The 19044-nt window shown below is 35.6% G+C and overlaps 1 protein-coding gene and 1 pseudogene across 8 annotated transcripts in view; one reads left to right on the forward strand and one right to left on the reverse strand.

The window, feature by feature from the left end:
* The window catches only part of PHTF1 (putative homeodomain transcription factor 1), a 53894-nt gene that overhangs the window by 19037 nt on the left and 15813 nt on the right, over positions 1–19044 (forward strand). For 7 of the 8 annotated variants that reach the window (XR_011234527.1, XR_011234526.1, XR_011234525.1 and 4 more), the window contains 7 exons: positions 4997–5066; positions 5499–5657; positions 13162–13318; positions 15708–15842; positions 16828–16978; positions 17858–18031; positions 18131–18220. Coding sequence is in view for 5 of the 8 variants with exons in the window: in XM_069478956.1 (XP_069335057.1) it covers positions 4997–5066; positions 5499–5657; positions 13162–13318; positions 15708–15842; positions 16828–16978; positions 17858–18031; positions 18131–18220 (936 nt within the window). In the remaining 3 variants the exon portion in view is untranslated. The remainder of the gene's footprint in view (positions 1–4996; positions 5067–5498; positions 5658–13161; positions 13319–15707; positions 15843–16827; positions 16979–17857; positions 18032–18130; positions 18221–19044) is intronic. The other variant, XM_069478959.1, reaches the window with a different exon arrangement.
* LOC138390118 (large ribosomal subunit protein uL30 pseudogene) lies at positions 166–926 on the reverse strand (annotated as a pseudogene).

Genomic DNA, 19044 nt, shown 5'->3' on the forward strand with positions numbered 1-19044 from the left:
CTCAAGGAACTAGAAAAGCAGGAAGAAACAAAACCCAAAATTAGCATAAGGAAAGAAGTAATAAAGATCAGGGTAGAAATAAGTGAAATTAAGACTAAGAAAAGTACAAAGGATCAACAAAGTTTTTATTTTTAAAACAGTCACTTTGTATTAACTGACCAGATTACAAAAATAATCATGGTAGATACCTTAGTTCATTCTTCTAATAAGCCTGTCGATCTGATCTTTCCTGTTGCCAGCATCTCCACCTTCTACAAAATGGGTTGCCTTTTTCTTTGTTCCACCTCTTGGAGATGATAACTTGAACGGCCACAGGAAGTGATTTGCTTCTCTGAAGTGTTTTCCAACAGTATAGATCTCGTGAATCACATCCTCCATGCAGATGATGCCATACTTACCAAGAGATCGAGCAATCAAAGTGTTACCTGTCAACACAATTCTCTTACTGATTTCTGCCATAACCACACTTGTTGATTAGTTCATTTACTGACTTTAGGCTTGGGTACCCCCATGCAATATATGGTTCTGCAATCCCCAGCATGTTAATTGCAGCCTTGTTGAGCTTAATAAAGGTTCCATTGAAGATCTGGCAAAGGCGAAGAAGCTGCAACACCTTTCAGACCTTTGGGCTCCATCCCTCTGATCCTGATGACAAATGCCAATTTGGGTTCTGTAGGTACCTAGAAGTTGCCAGCTTTTCTTGCTATCCAGCCATTCAAATCTCAGTTCTATACATCTGCCTATATTCTTTGTGATAGTGCTTAGCTTTTTCATAGATAAGCTTCCTCCTTGCCTGTCAAAGCATCTTTTGGGCAAACTTCTTTCTCGGGCACTTGACCCTCAACTCTGCAAAATTCCTTTGCTTTTTCTTAAGGGTTTCTGGCACAGCAGGAAGCTCTCTTTTTCTTCTCTTCAAAACCCTCCATGGTTCCAGCCAGAAAAGAGTATTTTTTTTTTGAAACGGTAAAGTTGATAAACCATTTGGTAGACTAATCACACACAAAAAAAAGACCCAAATAAAATCAGAAATGAATAGGAGATGTTACAACTGATACCACAGAAATACAAAGAATCATTTAAGGCCATTACAGGGGCCAGGTGCCGTGGCTCACACCTGTCATCCCAGCACTTTGGGTAGCCAAGGTGGGAAGATCACTTGAGGCCAGGAGTTCAAGACCAGCCTGGGCAACATAGCAAGACCCTGTCTCTACAAAAGAAAAAAAAATTAGGTGGATGTGGTGGTGTATGCCTATCTATAGTCCTAACTACTTGGGTGGTTGAGACAGGAGGATTGCTTGAGCCCAGGAATTTAAGGCTTCAGTAAGTTATGATTATGCCACTGCACTCCAGTCTGGGAGACAAAGCAAGATCTTGTCTCAAAAAATAAGATAATATAAAATAATAAAATAAAATAATTAAAAATAACCATTACAAACTATACTCCAATAAATGAGAAAACCTGGCATAAATGGATAAGTTACTGGATACATACAACCAACCACAATTGAATCAAGAAGAAATAGAAAACCTGAACAAATCAATTATGAGTAACAAGACTGAATCTGTAATAAAAAGTCTCCCATGAAAGAAAAGCCCAGAACTTGATGGCTTCACAGCAGAATTTTACAAAACAGTTAAAGAATTCATACTAATTTTTCTCAAACTCTTCTAGAAAATTAAAGAGGAAGTTCTTCCAAATTCAATCTATGAGGTCAGTGTTACCATGATACCAAAACCAGATAAGGACACAACAAAAAAAGAAAACTATGGGGTAATAGCTGAGGAACATAGAAGCAAAACTCCTCGACAAAATACTAGGAAACTAAATCTAGTAGGACTTAAAAAGATCATTTACCATAATCAAGTGGGATTTATTCCAGGGATGCAAGAATTGTTCAACATGTGCAAATCAATGAATGTCATATATCACATCAACAGAATGAAGGAAAAAATTGTATGATCATCTCAATAGACGCAGAAAAAACATGGGATAAAATTTAACAACCTTCATGATAAACACTCTCAATGAGTTAGATAGAGAAGGAATGTACCTCAATACAGTAAAGGCCATATGTGACAAAACCACAGCCAACATCATACCAGACAGGGAAAAGTTGAAAGCTTTTTCTCTGAGATCTGGAACAAGACAAGGATGCCTACTTTCCCCGTTCATATTCAACATAGTGCTATATGTTCTAGCCGGAGTAGGCAAGAGAAAGAAATAAAGGACATACAAATTGGAAAGGAGGAACTCAAATTGTCCTTGTTTATAGACAACATGATATTCTATATATAAAATCCTAAAAGGTCCACCAAAAAACTCTTAGAACTGATAAGCAAATTCAGTAATGTTAGAGGATACAAAAATGAACCTAAAAATATCAGTAGCATTTATATATACCAACAATGAGCTAGCAGAGAAGTCAGAAAAGCAATCCCATTTACAAGAGCTACAAAAAAAAAAAAAAAAAAAAAAATTAAAATACCTGGGAATAACTTTAACCAAGGAGGTTAAGGATCTCTACAAGAAAAACTACAAAACACTGATGAAAGAAATTGAAGAGGACACCAAAAAATGGAAACACATTCCATATTCATGGACTAGAAGAATTAATATTGTGAAATGACCATGCTACAAAAAGCAGTCTACAACATTAATGCAATCCCTATCAAAATACTAATGATATTCTTCACAGGAATAGAGAAAACAATCCTAAAATTCACAGGGACCCACAAAAGACCCCAAGTAGCCAAAACAATCTTGAGCAAAAAGAACAAAGCTAGAGGCTTCACACTAACACTGCGGTCCCCAAACCCCAGGCTGCAGACCGGTACCAGGCCATGGCCTGCTAGGAACTGGGCCGCACAGCAGGAGGCAAGTGAGAGAAGCTTCATCTGTATTTACAGCTGCTCCCCATCACTTGCATCACCACCTGAACTCTGTCTGCCTCCCATCAGATCAGCGGTGGCATTAGATTCTGCATTATGGTGAGTTGTATAATTATTTCATTATATGTTACAATGTAATAATAATAGAAATAAAGTGCACAATAAATGTAATGTGCTTGAATCATCCTGGACCCCCCCCCCCCCCGCCCCGCCACACTGTCTGTGGAAAAATTGTCTTCCATGAAACTGGTCCCTAGTTCCAAAAAGGTTGGGGATTGTTGCGCTAACAGACTTCAAAATATCCTACAAATCTATAGTAATGAAAACAGTGTGATACTTACCTAAAAGTAGACACAAAAGCCGATGGAGCAGAATTGAGGACCTCATAAATAAATCCACATATTTACAGCCAACTGATTTTCAACAAAGGCACCACACATATTCACTGGAGAAGGGACAGTTTCTTTAGTAAGTGGTGGTGGGAAAACTGGATATCCATATGCAGAAGAATGAAACTAGACCCCTATATCTCACCACATCAAAAATCAAGTCAAAATAGATCAAACACTTAAATGTAAGACCTGAAACTACTAGAAGAAAATAGGGGAAATGTTTCAGGACATTGGTCTGGGCAAAGAGTGTATGGAGAAAACCTCAACAGTACAGGCAACAAACAAAAATAGGCAAATGGGATTATAGCAAACTAAAAAGCTTGTGCACAGCAAAGGAAACAATCATCAGAGTGAAGAGACAACCTGCAGAATGGGAGAAAATGTTTGTAAATTATTCATGCAAAGGGGATGAATATCCATAATATGGAAGGAACTCACAGAACTCAACAGAAGAGAAGAATTCTATCTAAAAATGGGCAAATGAACTGACTAGACATCTCTCAAAAGAAGACATACAAATGGCCAACAGGTATGTGAAAAAATGCTGAACATAATTAATCATCAGGAAAATGCAAATCAAAAGCACAGTGAAATAGGATGTCACCCCAGTTAGAATGGCTGTTTCGAAAAAAGACAACAAATGCTGACGAGGATGCGGAGAAAGGGGAACTCTTATATACTGTTGGTGAAAATGTAAATTAGCGTGGGCATTATGGAAAACAGTATGGAAGTTCCTCAAAAACTAAAAATAGAGCTACCATATGATCCAGTAATTCCATTACTGGATATATATCCAAAGGAAAGGAAATTAGTATGTTGAATCACACCCATGTTGATTGCAGCACTATTCACAATAGTCAACATGTGGAATCAACCTAAATGTCCATCAACAGATGACTAGACAATGTGGTGTATATACAGAATAGAAAACTATCTAGCCATAAAAAGAATGAAATTCTGTCATTCACATTATGTTAAGTGAAATAACCCAGGCCCTGAAAATAAATACCACACGTTTTCATGCATATATGGAAGCTAGAAAAGTTGATCTCATAGAATTAAAGAGTAGAATAGTGGTTCCTAGAAATGGACAAGTGGAATAGGGTGGGAATGATAGCCAAAAGTTGATTAACAAATACAAAAGTCCAGCTAGATAGGAGGAATAAGTTCTAGCATTCTGTAGCACTATATGTTGACTACAATTAACAATTTATTGTATATTTTCAAATAGCTAGAAGAGTGGATTCTAAATGTTCTTAATACAAAGAAATGATTAATGTTTCAGGTGATGAATATGCTAATTATCCTGATTTTATCATTATACATTGTATAAATGTATTGAAATATCACATTTTGTCTCATAAATATGTACAATTAATTATGTGTCAATTATAAATAGAAGCAAAAAAAAGTTACTCAGTTTTGAGGAGTGAAATTGGGAGGAAAGGAGAGGTGGCTCAGGAGACCATTATTTTTCACTTATTGATCTTTTGGCACTGTATGAATATTTTAAAAAGTGATGAAGTACATGGATGAATTAGTTGGTAAAAACCAAAACAAGATAGATATTAATGACAAGTTCCTTTAAGGAATATTAGGACTAAAGTGTCCCACATAAAAGGCAGTCAGATATAGAGAAAAAGAAATATTTATCTTTTGTATCTAAAAAGGCTTTTTTTCCTTGTTTATTTTGGTTTTGTTTTGTTTTATCCTAGGGCTTCAAAAACAAACCAAAAAAGATGGGTCACATAAAGCCAGACTTGATTGATGTTGACTTAATCAGAGGTGAGTTCTAAAATTGGTTTGTTTCGTATGCACATTATTATGTTATTTCATAGTGACACTAAAGACTATTTTTTTATATCTTCCCTATGGGAGGGTATACTTTATTTTCTAAAAGTAACAGTCTTCTCTCATCAGTCAGGCTTTAGCACTTTTTACCCTTTGCCTTAGTACTGTGTGTCTATATAAATTACCTGGTTTTTATAAAGATGAAGGGGAAGTGAACCTGGAGACTTGCTGTTGTGTAATTGAGCGCCTGTCCTAGTGATTGAAGTTAGAAGTTACTACATTTAACAAACATCTAAGAGGGTTTTTTAACTGAACAGGTAATATGGTGATGTTTTTGCTCTCACTTGAGTTCAATGTAGTGCTACAAGTAGGCATCCATATATAGTATATAAATGTTTGATGTTTTGTTTTATTATATGTTTAAAGGCTCAACATTTGCCAAAGCCAAGCCTGAAATTCCATGGACATCTCTAACTCGGAAGGGGCTTGTTCGAGTTGTATTTTTTCCATTGTTCGTTAATTGGTGGATTCAGGTTACCTCTTTAAGAATCTTTGTTTGGCTGCTACTGCTTTACCTCATGCAAGGTAATTGGGGGAGGGTGGAATAAGCTATGAAAGTTTCTTTTTGCTGCTTTTGCTACTATGAAGACCTACTATTCTTACATTTACCCTTTCGTTTTATGGTTTAAAGTACACAGAAATGAAGGGCTGTACACCATTTGGGGGTCATCTTAAAATCATTTGCTATGAGAGAATAAACAAGATTGTCTCTTTCTCCTCTCTTAAATTTCTCTCTACCTGTTTCACTGGCCATGACTTCTCAGTCTTGTCTTCTGTCTGAGCCTTGAATATTGAATTACCTAAAGGTTGGATCCTGGGTTCTGTTCTGTTTTCTAGGTACTCTCACCAAGCCCTATTATTTTAAATATAATTGATATACTAGTGATTCCCAAATTTATATCTTTAGGCCAGATCTGTCTATTGAACCTGAGACTTATAAATCTCCCTGCTTGACATTTCCATATGGGGATTTAGTAGGTGTCTTGAACTTAATAATATAAGAAATGGAGCTCTTTTATGTGTGTATGTGAAAACTTATTCCTCTTTAGGTCTTCTTCATTTCATTAAGTGATACCATGCTCCACCAGTATTCAAGTGAAAAATTAAATCTTCCTACTCTACCCTAACATCACCTGTCACATCTTGTCATCAAGTCTTGTAAGTTCTACCTCCAAATTCTTTATCTCAGTCTCTACTGCCACTATCATTGTCCACCAGCATTTCTTTGTCTAGACCACTGATATAACATCTACTCTGAGCTTTCTTTCTACCAATCATTCTTTTTATAGCAATTAGAGAAATATTTTAGAAGTAGAACCCATAGCATGTCATCTGCCTGCTTAAAACCCATTAGTGACGTCCTGTTGGATGTTGGAATAAAAATCCAAAGTCCTTACCATGGCCTATAATGCCCTGCATGATCCGTTCCCTGCCCTCCTCTCAAACATCATCTCTTACCACTATTCTCCGTGTTCACTCCAGGCATAATGGCATTTTTTTCTTTTCCTCACACAAAGCTTTTCTTTCTGTTTGAAGCACCTTTTTTAAAAAATTTTTTATTTTAGCATATTACAGAGGTACAAATGTTTAGGTTACGTAGATTGCCCTTGCCCCTCCAGAGTCAGAGCTTAGAGCATGTCCACACCCCAGATGGTATGCACCACACCCATGAGGTGTGTCTATACCCATTCCCTACTCCCCCCTCCCAACACCCGATGAATGTTATTACTATATGTGCACCTTAAGTGTTGATCAGTTAATACCAATTTGATGGTGAGCACATGTGGTGCTTGTTTTTCCATTCTTGGGATACTTCACCTAGTAGAATGGGTTCCAGCTCTATCCAGGATAATACAAGAGGTGCTAGATCAGCATTGTTTTTTGTGGCTGAGTAGAACTCCATGGTATACGTATACCACATTTTATTAATCCACTCATGTACTGCTGGTTACTTGAGTTGTTTCCACATCTTTGCAATTGTGAATTGTGCTGCTATAAATATTCTAGTGCAGATGTCTTTTTTATAGAATGTCTTTTGTTCTTTTTGATAGATGCCCAGAAATGGGATTGCTGGGTCAAAAATGGTAGCATTTTTTCTTTCTTTGGAGACAGGGTCTTGCTTTGTTGGCCTGGCTAGAGTACAGTAGGGTCATCATAGCTCACCGCAGCCTCAAACTTCTGGGCTTCAGCAATCCTTCTGCCTCAGCCTCCTGAGTAGCTGGGACTATAGACATGTGCCACCATGTCTGGCTGAGTTTTTCTATTTTTTATAGAGACGAGGTCTTGCTATGTTGCTCAGGCTGGTCTCGAACTCCTGGCCTGAAGCTATCCTTCCATCTCAGCCTCCCAAAATGCTGGGATTATAGGAGGGAGCAACCATATCCAGCCTGTTTGAAGCTTTCTTAAGGCTTTTCAAATGGTTGGCTTTTTTCTCATCTTTAAGATATCAGTTCAGATGTAACTTTCATAGAGATGCCATTCCTATCCTTTCTAAATAGTCTTACCACCTCCCAGTCACCATCACATGAATCAGTTTTAATTTCTGTATTACATGTCACTACCTGATGTTATTTTTTTCTCTTCTCGATATGTACAGGGATCCAGTATAATCGCTTTGCCATCATATCCCCATTGCCTACCAGAAATACTTTTGGAAAGTGGGCAGTATATACTATGGTTACACCTGTGCAAAAAAGCTATGAAATAGAACAAAGAGGACAAAGTTAGGTTAAGGTGAAAGGATTGTGGGTTATGGTGTCTACTTTTATCTGTATCTGTTAAAAATTTTTTAAAATTATTAATGAAAAATATGTCTGAATTTACAAATCTGTAGGCTTAATTTTTTTTTTTTAAAGTTGTGAAGGTACCATGAAATAGAATTTCTGTGATAATGGAAATGTTCTGTGTCTGTGCTGCTCATTGCAGTAGCTGCTTAGCCATATGTGGCTACTGGGTACTCAAATTGTAGTTAGTATCAATAAGAAACTAAATTTTTAATTTTATTTAATTTTAATTGTCTTCATAACTCTCAGTCTAATGGCTACCTAATAATCCATCATATGGACATACCATCATTTAAAACTCATTTTAATGTCTGTATCAGAGGCTACCATATGGATTTACCATAAACACTTTTTTGTAGCTTAAGGGCACCATAATTTATATAACTCTTCTGTTTTAGTCTGTTTGGGCTGCTGTAACAAAAATACCATAGACTGGGTGGCTTATAAACAACACAGATTTATTTCTGTCAGTTCTAGAGGTTGGGAGGTCCAAGATTAAGGCACCAGAAGATTTGGTGTGTGGTGCGGGCCTGCTTCCTGGTTCATAGACAGCAGTCTTCTTGCTGTGTCCTCACATGGTAGAAGGGATCGATAAGAGACCTCTTAGGAACCCCTTTCATAAGGGCACGAATCCGAAGACTGTAGCCAGCTGGTCAGATGTCAGAGTGATCCTGGGAACCTCCCTAATGTGCTTTCTCATTTTTGACAGTACAGATAGATGGATCGGTTGAGAACTTTTCAAATCTTTAAGTTCTGCTTCCTTTTTGCCTTTTTTTTTTTTCTGAAATAGGACCTTGCTTTGTCTCCTGGGCTAGAGTGCCGTGGTGTCGTCATAGCTCACTACAGCCTCAAACTCTTGGCCTCAAGCAGGCCTCCTGCCTTGGCCTCTCAAAGTGCTAGGCATGAGCCACTGTGCCCAGCCTGACAATTCTATCTTTAAGTCATTTCTCTCTTCTTGCATTTTATTATAAGCACTTAGGAAGAGTCAAGCTGCACCTTCAACACTTGACTTAGAAGTAACTTCAGCTAAATAATCAGTTTCATCACTTGCAACTGTTACCTTCCACAAAACACTAGAACACAAACACAATTCAGCCACCTTCTTTGCCACTCTATAACAAGAATTGCCTTTCCTCCAGTTTGTAATAACATGTTATTTCTCATTTCTGAGACCTGATCAGAATAGGCTTTACCCTGTATTTCTGCCTCTATTCTATTCCTGGTTACTTAGATATTCTCTGAGAAGATTGAGGCTTTCTCTCTAGCTGTCTTCTTTTCTTTCTGGTTCCTCACCAGAATTTCCTTTAAAAATAAGTTTATGGCAATCTAGGCTTTTTTCTAGCATACATCTCAAAACTCCTCCAGCCTTTACCCATTACCCAGTTCTAAAGCTGCTTCTGCTTTTTTAGGTATTTGTTATGTCTGGGAAGTCCAAGATCATTGGCAGAGTCAGTGTCTGGTGAGGGCCTGCTTTCTGGTTCACGGATGGCCATCTTCTTGCTGTGTTCTCACATGGATGAAAGGGCAAGGGAGCTCTCCAGAGTCACTTTTATGAGGTCACTAATCTCATGAGGGTTCTGCCCCCAGGACCTAATCACCTACCAAAGTCCCCACCTCCTAATATGATCATATTAGAAGGACATATTCAGTATGTAGCGTCTTCTCATATTGTGGGCATTTAGAGTATTTCTGGTCTTTCTCTATTAATAATGCCATCATGAACAAAATTTTCCTTTTATTATTTCCTTAGAATTTATTATCTGAAATAAAATTAACAGATCAAAGAATGCAAACATTTAAGGCTTTTAGTATGTATAGTGAAATTGCTGGTAGCATAATTTTTCTGGAAAGCATTAGAGTTCATTGTTTTACCACAATCTTACCAGCATCATCATAATTAAAAAAAATTGTTTTGTAATTTGATATGCAGAAAATATTTTGCTTGTTGAATGTGCATTTCCTTGGTCATTTGTAAAGGTCAAATTAAATATTTTTTCCACACACTTGTTAAAGAATTTATTCCTTCCTTGTTGATATATATTACATTATTTATATTAAATTTTCATATATACCATAGTCTGTTTCTGGACTACATGTTCTGTACCATCGATTTATCTTGGTAGTCTCATATCTCTACCATACTGCTTTAATTCCTATAGCTGTTTAATGTGAATTAACACTGAGCAAGACAAGTATTCGTTTATTATTCTGCTTTTCAACATTTTCTCTTAGGCTTTCTTGCTTGCTTATTCTTTCCAAAATAGTTTAGCATTATTTTATCATGATCATAAGAAAATAAAACAGAACCCAAAAAACAAAACCAACAACGCTGGAATTTGAATTCCCCTGAGCCTCCCCTTTCGCCAGCACATACACATACACATATAAATATACTTTTGGAGGATGGGCAGAAAATTGACTTCTTTACAAAATGCATTTTCCTGTACAATAATATGATATATCTCTCCTTTTAATCAAGACTTCTATTTTATCCCTCAGTAAAGCTTTGTTGGATTTTTTTTCTTGTAAGACCTACTTAGATCTTATTAAAGTCAAATTTTTTTTATTGTGATAAAATATACATAACATGAAATTTGTCATCTTAACCATTTCTAAGTGTACAGTTCAGTGGCATTAAGTATATTCATGCTGGTATGCAGCCATCACCACTATACACCTCCAGAAATTTTTTCATCTTCTCAAACTGAAACTCCATACCCATTAAACAATAACTATTCCCCGCTACCTCTAGCCCCTGGCAACCACCATTCTACTTTCTGTCTCTATGATTTTGCCTACTCTAGGTACCTCATATAAGTGGAATCATATAGTATTTGTCAGTTTGTGACTGGATTATTTCCCTTAATGTAACTCCTCAAAGGTTATCCACATAGCATGTGTCAGAATTTTCTTACTCTTTAAGGCTGAATTATATTGTATGTATATACCACCATTTGTTCATACATTCATCTACTGATGGACACTTGGGGATTTCCACCTGAAATTAAAATATTTTGATTTTTTTCTTGCTTCTAAAGATACACAACTTTGTTTTACAAATTTTAATTAGTTCTCGCTGTTATATTTGAAAGCTATTTGTTTATATTTAAAATTATAATAATCAGCCCCTTTATTGGACTCTTTTTCATTAATTCTAATAGTTTTTCAGTGCTTCTCTTAGATTTTATAATTATACAACCATATTGTTGGCAAATAATAAAAATTTGGTGTCATCCTTTTCCATACATTTCATTTACTTTTATTGAATTTGTCAACATTTTGGAGTAGTATTAGGTAATAACAGTAAAAATGGTCATCCTTGTTTTGTTCCTGATTCAGGATGTCTTAATACATGATGTACATTGATTTTACTTATATCCTCTTTAGCATGTTAAGGAAATATTTTATATTCTTAGTATTTTAGAAGAGATTTAGCATTTAAGACTAATTATAAATCAGCAACAAATGTTGATTTTTCTTTCAATGGAATACTTTTTTACTGTTTCCTGGAGTTGGGCCAAACTTAACAGGTTAAGGGCACAGTCTTCCACAAGACTGTCCTCCCTTCAGATACCAGCCTCAAGTTTAGGAGTCTGAAGGGTCACTCTCACTTCTCACTAGGTGGCTAGAGTTTTAGGGGTTCCCCACTCACTACCTCAGGTTTAATAATTAGAATGACTCACAGAACTCAGGAAAGTGCTGAACTTACAATTACAGCTTCATTATAGCAAAAGGATACAAATGAGAAGAGATGCATAGGGCAAAATCTGGGATGGTTCCAAATAGGATGCTTCTGTTGTCCTCAAGTAGCAATATTCAGGATTTTGCCACCCAGGGAAGCTCACCTGAGCTTTGGTATCCAGAGTTTTTATTGAAACTTCATTGTGTATGGATGATTGATTGAATCATTGGCCATGTGGTCAAACTTATTTTCCAGTCTCCTTCACTCCCAAGAGGTCTTCTGATACAAAGAGGCTCAAAGTCCCGAAACTCTAATCACATAGTTGATCTTTCTGCTGTGACTAGACCTCATCCTTAGTTAACTTATTAGCATAAATTATCAAGTCTGGTAACAAGGGGCCCAAAATGAATAACAAAGATTTCTGCCAAGTAGGAAATTCAAGGGTTTTAGACATTACCTCACAGGAACTGGGATCAAAGGCCAGCCAAATTCTTTATTACATAACTTTCAATTGAGATTATTTGTACTGCCATGATCAAAATTACATTATATTAAATTATTAGATTAATTCAGTTCAGTCAACAAATAGTTAATCCTATTATGTCTGTGCCAACTATTTTAGGTGCTGAGATAGATTTCCTACTTCTAAACTGCCCTTGCATTTCTAGCATAAACCCTTCCTGGCCTTGGTGAATTATTCTTTTGCTATGTTGTCAAATTCATTTTGATAGTATTTCAGTTATTTATTCAACAAATATTGAGTGCCTAGTCTGTACCCCAGGTATTGATCTAGATATAGCAGTGAACAAAACAGACAAAAATCCCTGCATTCATGGTGCTTGCTTTTGAGTGGTAAATTTATATCAACATTCGCAAGTCAGCAAGGTCTGTAGTTATTGTTTCGGAGCAGACATGGTGATGTTTGAGTATCAAGATTTTGTTAGGGCATGAATTTGGTAACTTTCTTTTTCTCCATACAGAAATAGTTTACATATCACAGAAATTACCATTATGTTATAGTCTGAAAGAACTCATCTATTAAATTGTCTGTATATGGAAATTTTTGGAGATAACTTTTGATAGTTTTCCATTTCTTTCGTCATTTCTTTGACCATTTCATATACATATATAATGAGGTGATATGGCATAGTAGTTAGAAGAGAGGTCTGTGGAGCCTGACTGCCTGTGTTCAGAACCTAGCTTTGCTCATTGCTTTTGGTGCAGCCTTGGAAAATAGTCTTCCTCTGAGCAGCAAAACACTTCAAAATGTGTGTTTTATAACAGCATCTTGTTATTTTGTATTGGAAACTCTTTTGGAATTTCTAGATTATCATGCTGCCAGAAAAACAGATCCTTTCAATACATTATTCTTCACTTGCTCAGGGATCTAGGGCTTCGGGTTTTCACTCAAAGCTAATGTACAAGTGGATGTGTATTATAGAAAATTATTTACTTGTGTGCTTTTTTAACTGATAGATTTTTGTAGAAACAATTTGTATAGTTATCAGAATTAATTTTAAAGATGAACTCTAATGTTTTACATTTTAAAACCTCTTCTTTTCAGTTATAGCGATCATCTTATATTTGATGATGCCCATTGTGAATATAAGTGAAGTACTTGGACCCTTGTGCCTTATGCTTCTCATGGGAACTGTCCACTGTCAGATTGTGTCTACTCAGATAACAAAGCCGGCAGGAAACAATGGAAATAGGAGAAGAAGGTAAAATGAGAGATTACACTATAGTATATTTTCTGGGAGAGGTATTATAGAGATATATAAAATCTTTGATTAAATAATTTAACATCTTCCTATTTTGTGTGTTTTTTATTATTTTTTACCTTAAAAAATGAATGCTTTACTTTTCACTTTTCTCCTTGATGCTAAGAAACCTTGTTATGAACTTTTAATCCTAGTTGAAATTTTGTCATTCATTACAGTTCTTTAAAAGGAAAAATTTCATGTTATTGTTATTTTTTAATATATATTTTTATTTCAGAATACTATGGGGTACAAATGTTTTGGTTACATAAATTGCTTTAGTGCCATTTGAGTCAAAGTTATAAATGTGCCCATCACCCAGATAGTGTGCATTGTACCCATTAGGTGTGAATTTACCCATCCTCTCCTCCTCCCTCCCACCTGCTGGATTTCTGATGAATGTTATTTCCATATGTGTACATAAGTGTTGATTGATCAGTTCCAATTTAATGGTGAGTGCATGTGGTGTTTGTTTTCCCATTCTTGTGATACTTTGCTTAGAAGAATGGTCTCCAGTTCCATCCAGGTTAGTAGAAGAGGTATTAGTTTGCCATTTTTTTTTTTTGTTTTGTGGCTGAGTAGTAGTACTCCATGGTATACGTATACCACATTTTCTTAATCCACTCATGTACTGATGGGCACTTGGGTTGTTTCTACTTCTTTTCAATTGCTGCTATAAACATTAGAGTGCGGGTGTTTTTTTTATAGATTGTCTTTTTTTCCTTTGGGTAAATACCCAGTAGTGGGATTGCTAGATCAAATTGATAGATCTACTTTTAGTTCTTTGAGGTATTTCCATACTACTTTTCATAGAGGTTGTACTAGTTCGCAGTCCCACCAGCAGTGTATAAGTATTCTTATCTCTCCACATCCACGCCAGCATTTGTTGTTTTAGGACTTTTTGATAAAAGCCATTCTCACTGGAGTTAAATGATATCTCATTGTGGTTTTGATTTGGATTTCCCTGATAATTGGAGATATTGACCATTTTTTCCTGTATTTAATGGCCATTAGTATATCTTCTTTTTGTTCATGTCTTTGGCCCAGTTTTTAATGGAATTGTTTGATTTTTTTTTTCTTGCTGATTCGGGTTCTTTACACATTCTTGTTATCAGCCCTTTATCAGATGTATAGCATGCAAATATTTTCTCCCAATCTATAGGTTTTCTATTCACTCTATTGATTCCTTGGCTGTGCAGAAGCTTTTTAATTTGATCAGGTCCCATTTATTTTGTTGTTGCTGTGACTGCTTTTGGGGTCTTCTTCATAAATTCTTTGCCTAGGCTAATGTCCATAAGAGTTTCTCTAACAGTTTCTTCTAGAATTCTTATAGTATCATGCCTGGGGTGTAAGTCTATTATCGATTGTGAGTTGATTTTTGTGAGTGGTGAGAGGGTGCAGATCTTGTTTCAGTCTTCTACACGTGGCTATCCGATTTTCTTTTAAATTCAGTCTTAATCAAAATTTGGTGAAAACCGTAAACAAGGATCTTGGTATGTTGAGTTAGTGGTACCAAAATTTTACCGTTTTTCAAAGGTGTATAATAAGAGTTGATTTCTATGTAGTCTAAACTTTTAACAAAGATTGATTTTGACTTTTTTACATATTGAATTCATGTCATGTTTTTATTGATTGTGTGGTATATGTGAATCTTGGAACTGTTGAAGATTTCTTAAGTATACACAGCATTATCTTCCAAAAGTTATATTATCTTTTCTCAGAATATCTCTACATTTTTTGCTCCCATAAGCAATTACTAAATAAGAATTTTTCATTTGGTGTAATGAATTGCAACATATTCTTATTTTTAAATGTTACTTTCAAAACTTTTAAAAACATATTTCTTATAAATTCAATTAATTGATATAATGTTTTCTAAGAAAATCAAGTGCTGTGCTGTGTCTCATTGGTGTTTGTAAGGTATATGTTTTAATTACATAGGATATCAATAAAAGTGATCAGTTGGTATTATTTTTTGTTATTCTACTAAAATTTGTGAAAGGGATAGATTCCTGATGTCCGTGCTTAAGGAAATTGCTCCTTCTGCTAGTGGTGTTGAGTGTGCCTGAAAAGACTTTTCATCATAAAAGTGAAAATCTTCCTTCTAGTAATGTTTCTGGATAGCAGTTCTATTTCTTTAATGATGGAACAAAATGATAGTGTAGGACTTGGGTTTGGAATCTGTTTTTGCCCTTAAATCAGAAATGTTCTTGCATAATTTACCTTCAGTGTATGAAGTTAACTCTAGTTGCTTTTAGGTAGAAATTTGTCAGTATGATTTTCTGTAGGGATGTTTTGGGCATAAATAGAAAAGGTCTTGAATAATCTGAAGTTATTAATTTTTTTGTAGAAAATTACGAAAAACTATAAATGGTGATGGGAACCGAGAAAATGGAAATAACTCCTCTGATAAAGTCAGAGGAATAGAAACTTTGGAATCTGTACCCATTATTGGTGGTTTTTGGGAGACACTCTTTGGCAACAGGTGGGTGTCTTAACATTGCAATTTTTACTTGATTTTGTATTCACGTTAGTGTTTACAGAGTATATAGTATCATCAGGTCACAGGAGTAAGTAGTGTAGGCATGCTATCACTGTGGTGCGATTTTTAAGAGTTCTAGAAGGATGCTACACAGGAACCTGGTGTTGATGGGTTGTAGAACAGAAAGGGAAAGGAATTAAAGACAAATTTTGCCTCATTCATAATTTTGCCAGTTGTGACAGCACTAGTATGACTCAAAATACTTTGTCGTTTATTAATGATTGTGACTTAAAGTTTCTTTGCAGTTACTTTTTTGAAAATGAAGTATGTTCACATTTTTTTTTAAAGTTATGTTTAACACTGTAGTTGAAGTGCTTGAGTTCTTTGTGTTGAATATTGTACTGGACACTGTGCATCCCTGTTCTTAATGATTTTACTGTCTAGTTAGGAAGAAGAGAGCAGCACATGTGGTACAGTCACAGCAGTGTAAAAATATTATGAGTGGTTACATGTTCACTAAATGCCATGTAGGTTAGCAGGTAGAGTGATTACTTTGGGGAAAAGTGGTCAGCAGGAGTTAGGAATGAGTTGAGAGTTACTGCTCTTTGAAGGCTGGGTAGTATTTTCATAGACAGACAGAAGAGAGGAAGATATTCTGTGAAATTATATGAGGTAGGAGTTGGTATTGTGTTTGAGAGGATAAGTGGAGAGGACTGTGAACCTACCTTTTTGCAAAGCTGAAAAGTACAAGCTCTCTCAGTTAATTGACACGAGTCTTTGAAGAATAGATTCACATTCTCTGTGACTATCTATGAGTGAACACTTTGTCATTCTGCACACTTGGCAAGCTAAAGGTCTGAAAAATATGGTTCCTGAATTTTCTTGATTTCTAGAGTAATGTATCTTACTCCTCAGAAGAAAATGATTTCATGAAAGATGTTATTTTCAGAAAACCAGTTAGTAATTATTTTTCCTTTCTTAAAAATAGGATTAAAAGAGTATCTAACAAAGGGACTGAAACTGACAATGATGCAAGTTGTCTCCATCCTATTATTAAGAAGAGACAATGTCGACCAGAGATGAGAATGTGGCAAACAAAAGAGAAAGCAAAATTGTCAGATGGAGAAAAGTGCCGTAGGGTAAGATTTAGATGGATATAAGTATAACAAAATCTTTTCTTTCCCATGTAAAATTTCCCTGTTGTTAGCCCCTGCTAGCAAGACAAAATAGATACTAGTAGGTTTGTAAATTTGTCCTAAAACAAATAAGTAAAACCACAGGATATGAAAAGAAAATATCACATGAAGACTAGAAGTTAGTCTTAAGATTTCTAGGACTAGAACTTGTTACTGATTTTGCTACTAATCCAGTCTTAGCAGTAGACTCATAGATTTAATAAAGAGATTGGTGTAGAGGCTACTGTGTTGTATTCCAGAGAAACAATGTTAGTATAGCAAGGGCTTGGGATACTATTTTCTAGATAGGTAGGGATGGTCTGCTCTATGTCTGAAACTAACTATATACTTTTACTTCATAGTCTTGAAGTGGTTTCTTACTTGTTAGACTGTGGCATTTAGTCTAATATTTATTGAGCCATTACTATAACCAGGCATTGTTCTAAGTGCTTTTACATATATAATACTAATTTCATTTTTTCAACAATCCTATGAGATAGGTGCCTTTATTATCATGACTTTTCAGGTGAAGAAACTGAGCCCCAGAGAGATTTCATATATTGCCCAAGTTTATTATGCATAGCTAGTAAGTAAAAGAGCTGTGATTCAGGCTTAGAGTTTGACCTGAGTCTTGGTTTTTAACTACCAAATAATACTGTGTCATCATTTAGACCATTTAAAGTTAATATTTTTCTTTATTGACATCAAATAACATATAGTTTTGTTCAGTTTTGGTTTAGTTTACTGCTTCGTAGTTTTTACATGATTTTTTGCTTTTACACATGCAGCTTGTTAAGAGTATTTTGGGTTGTCCTCTGTGAAGGTATTGTGTTCTCTTTGTAGGAGGCTTTTAGGCATTTGGGTAATGGGATTTCAGATGATCTGTCAAGTGAGGAAGATGGGGAAGCACGGACACAGATGATATTACTGCGGAGGAGTGTGGAAGGGGCCTCAAGTGACAATGGCTGTGAAGTGAAGAACAGAAAATCAATACTTTCAAGGCACTTAAATTCTCAGGTAATTTTTATTTGAGTTTATAAAAGCATAGCACTGAATTGTTGAATAGTAACAAAATATTTAATTTGTTTTTCTATTATTTGGTTTGATCTCTGGCAGGTAAAGAAAACCACTACAAAGTGGTGTCATATTGTACGGGATTCAGATAGTCTGGCTGAATCAGAATTTGAATCAGCAGTCTTCAGCCAGGTAAAGTATCCTTTTGAGAGATTTTTGAGTATAATAACTTTATCCATCCCTTTTTTTATTGGTTGCTGTAAAGTAGTGTTTATATTTGCCTGCCCTTCCCCTGCCTCCAGTTATCCATCTACTTATCTGGCAATTTTTAATGACTACTCACTCAGAAAGAGAATGAATTCTTTTTCATTTCCACTCTACTCTTAAAAGTCATAGGTGATGCTCAGAAAGAGGTTACTTAATCCCAAAGTGGTGAGAAAGTTATTTAACATTCATTTGGAATGTGGGGGTTTATTCTTAAGCATCATAAATTGGATTGACACTGATAAAGACAGATTTTTGAGAAAAGACCTTTGAAAGATGGGAGTAGTAAATCTCGTCCTGAAAGCTAATGGACATTTTGTATCATTTGGAATATTTCAGTTCACAGGTGAGCAGAGTAGATGGTGGTATGGTTTTTGTTTTGTTTTGATTAACAAGGCAGTTGTGGTTATGGAATAATTTCATATTTGTTTGTATTGCAAGAGAGCTACATTGTCCTTTTCTTTGCCTAATTATCCTTTAACATGTGGGGCTGAGTCCCTGGACATGACTATGTCTAAAGTCAAGCTTACAGTATTTATTTATTTAGGTATGTAGTTACATTTGGCATTTATTTAGTTTTTTAAAAAAGTATATAGATTTGGGGGTGCAAGTCCAGTTTTGTTACATGGATATATTGTGTAGTGGTTGAGTCTGGGCTTTCAATGTACCAATCACCCAAATAGTGTACATTGTACCCAATAGGTAATTTTTCCTCCCTCACTCTCCCCCACCCTCCCACCTTTTGGAGTCTC

Source organism: Eulemur rufifrons, chromosome 8 (assembly GCF_041146395.1).
Source record: "Eulemur rufifrons isolate Redbay chromosome 8, OSU_ERuf_1, whole genome shotgun sequence".
Taxonomy (NCBI): domain Eukaryota; kingdom Metazoa; phylum Chordata; class Mammalia; order Primates; family Lemuridae; genus Eulemur; species Eulemur rufifrons.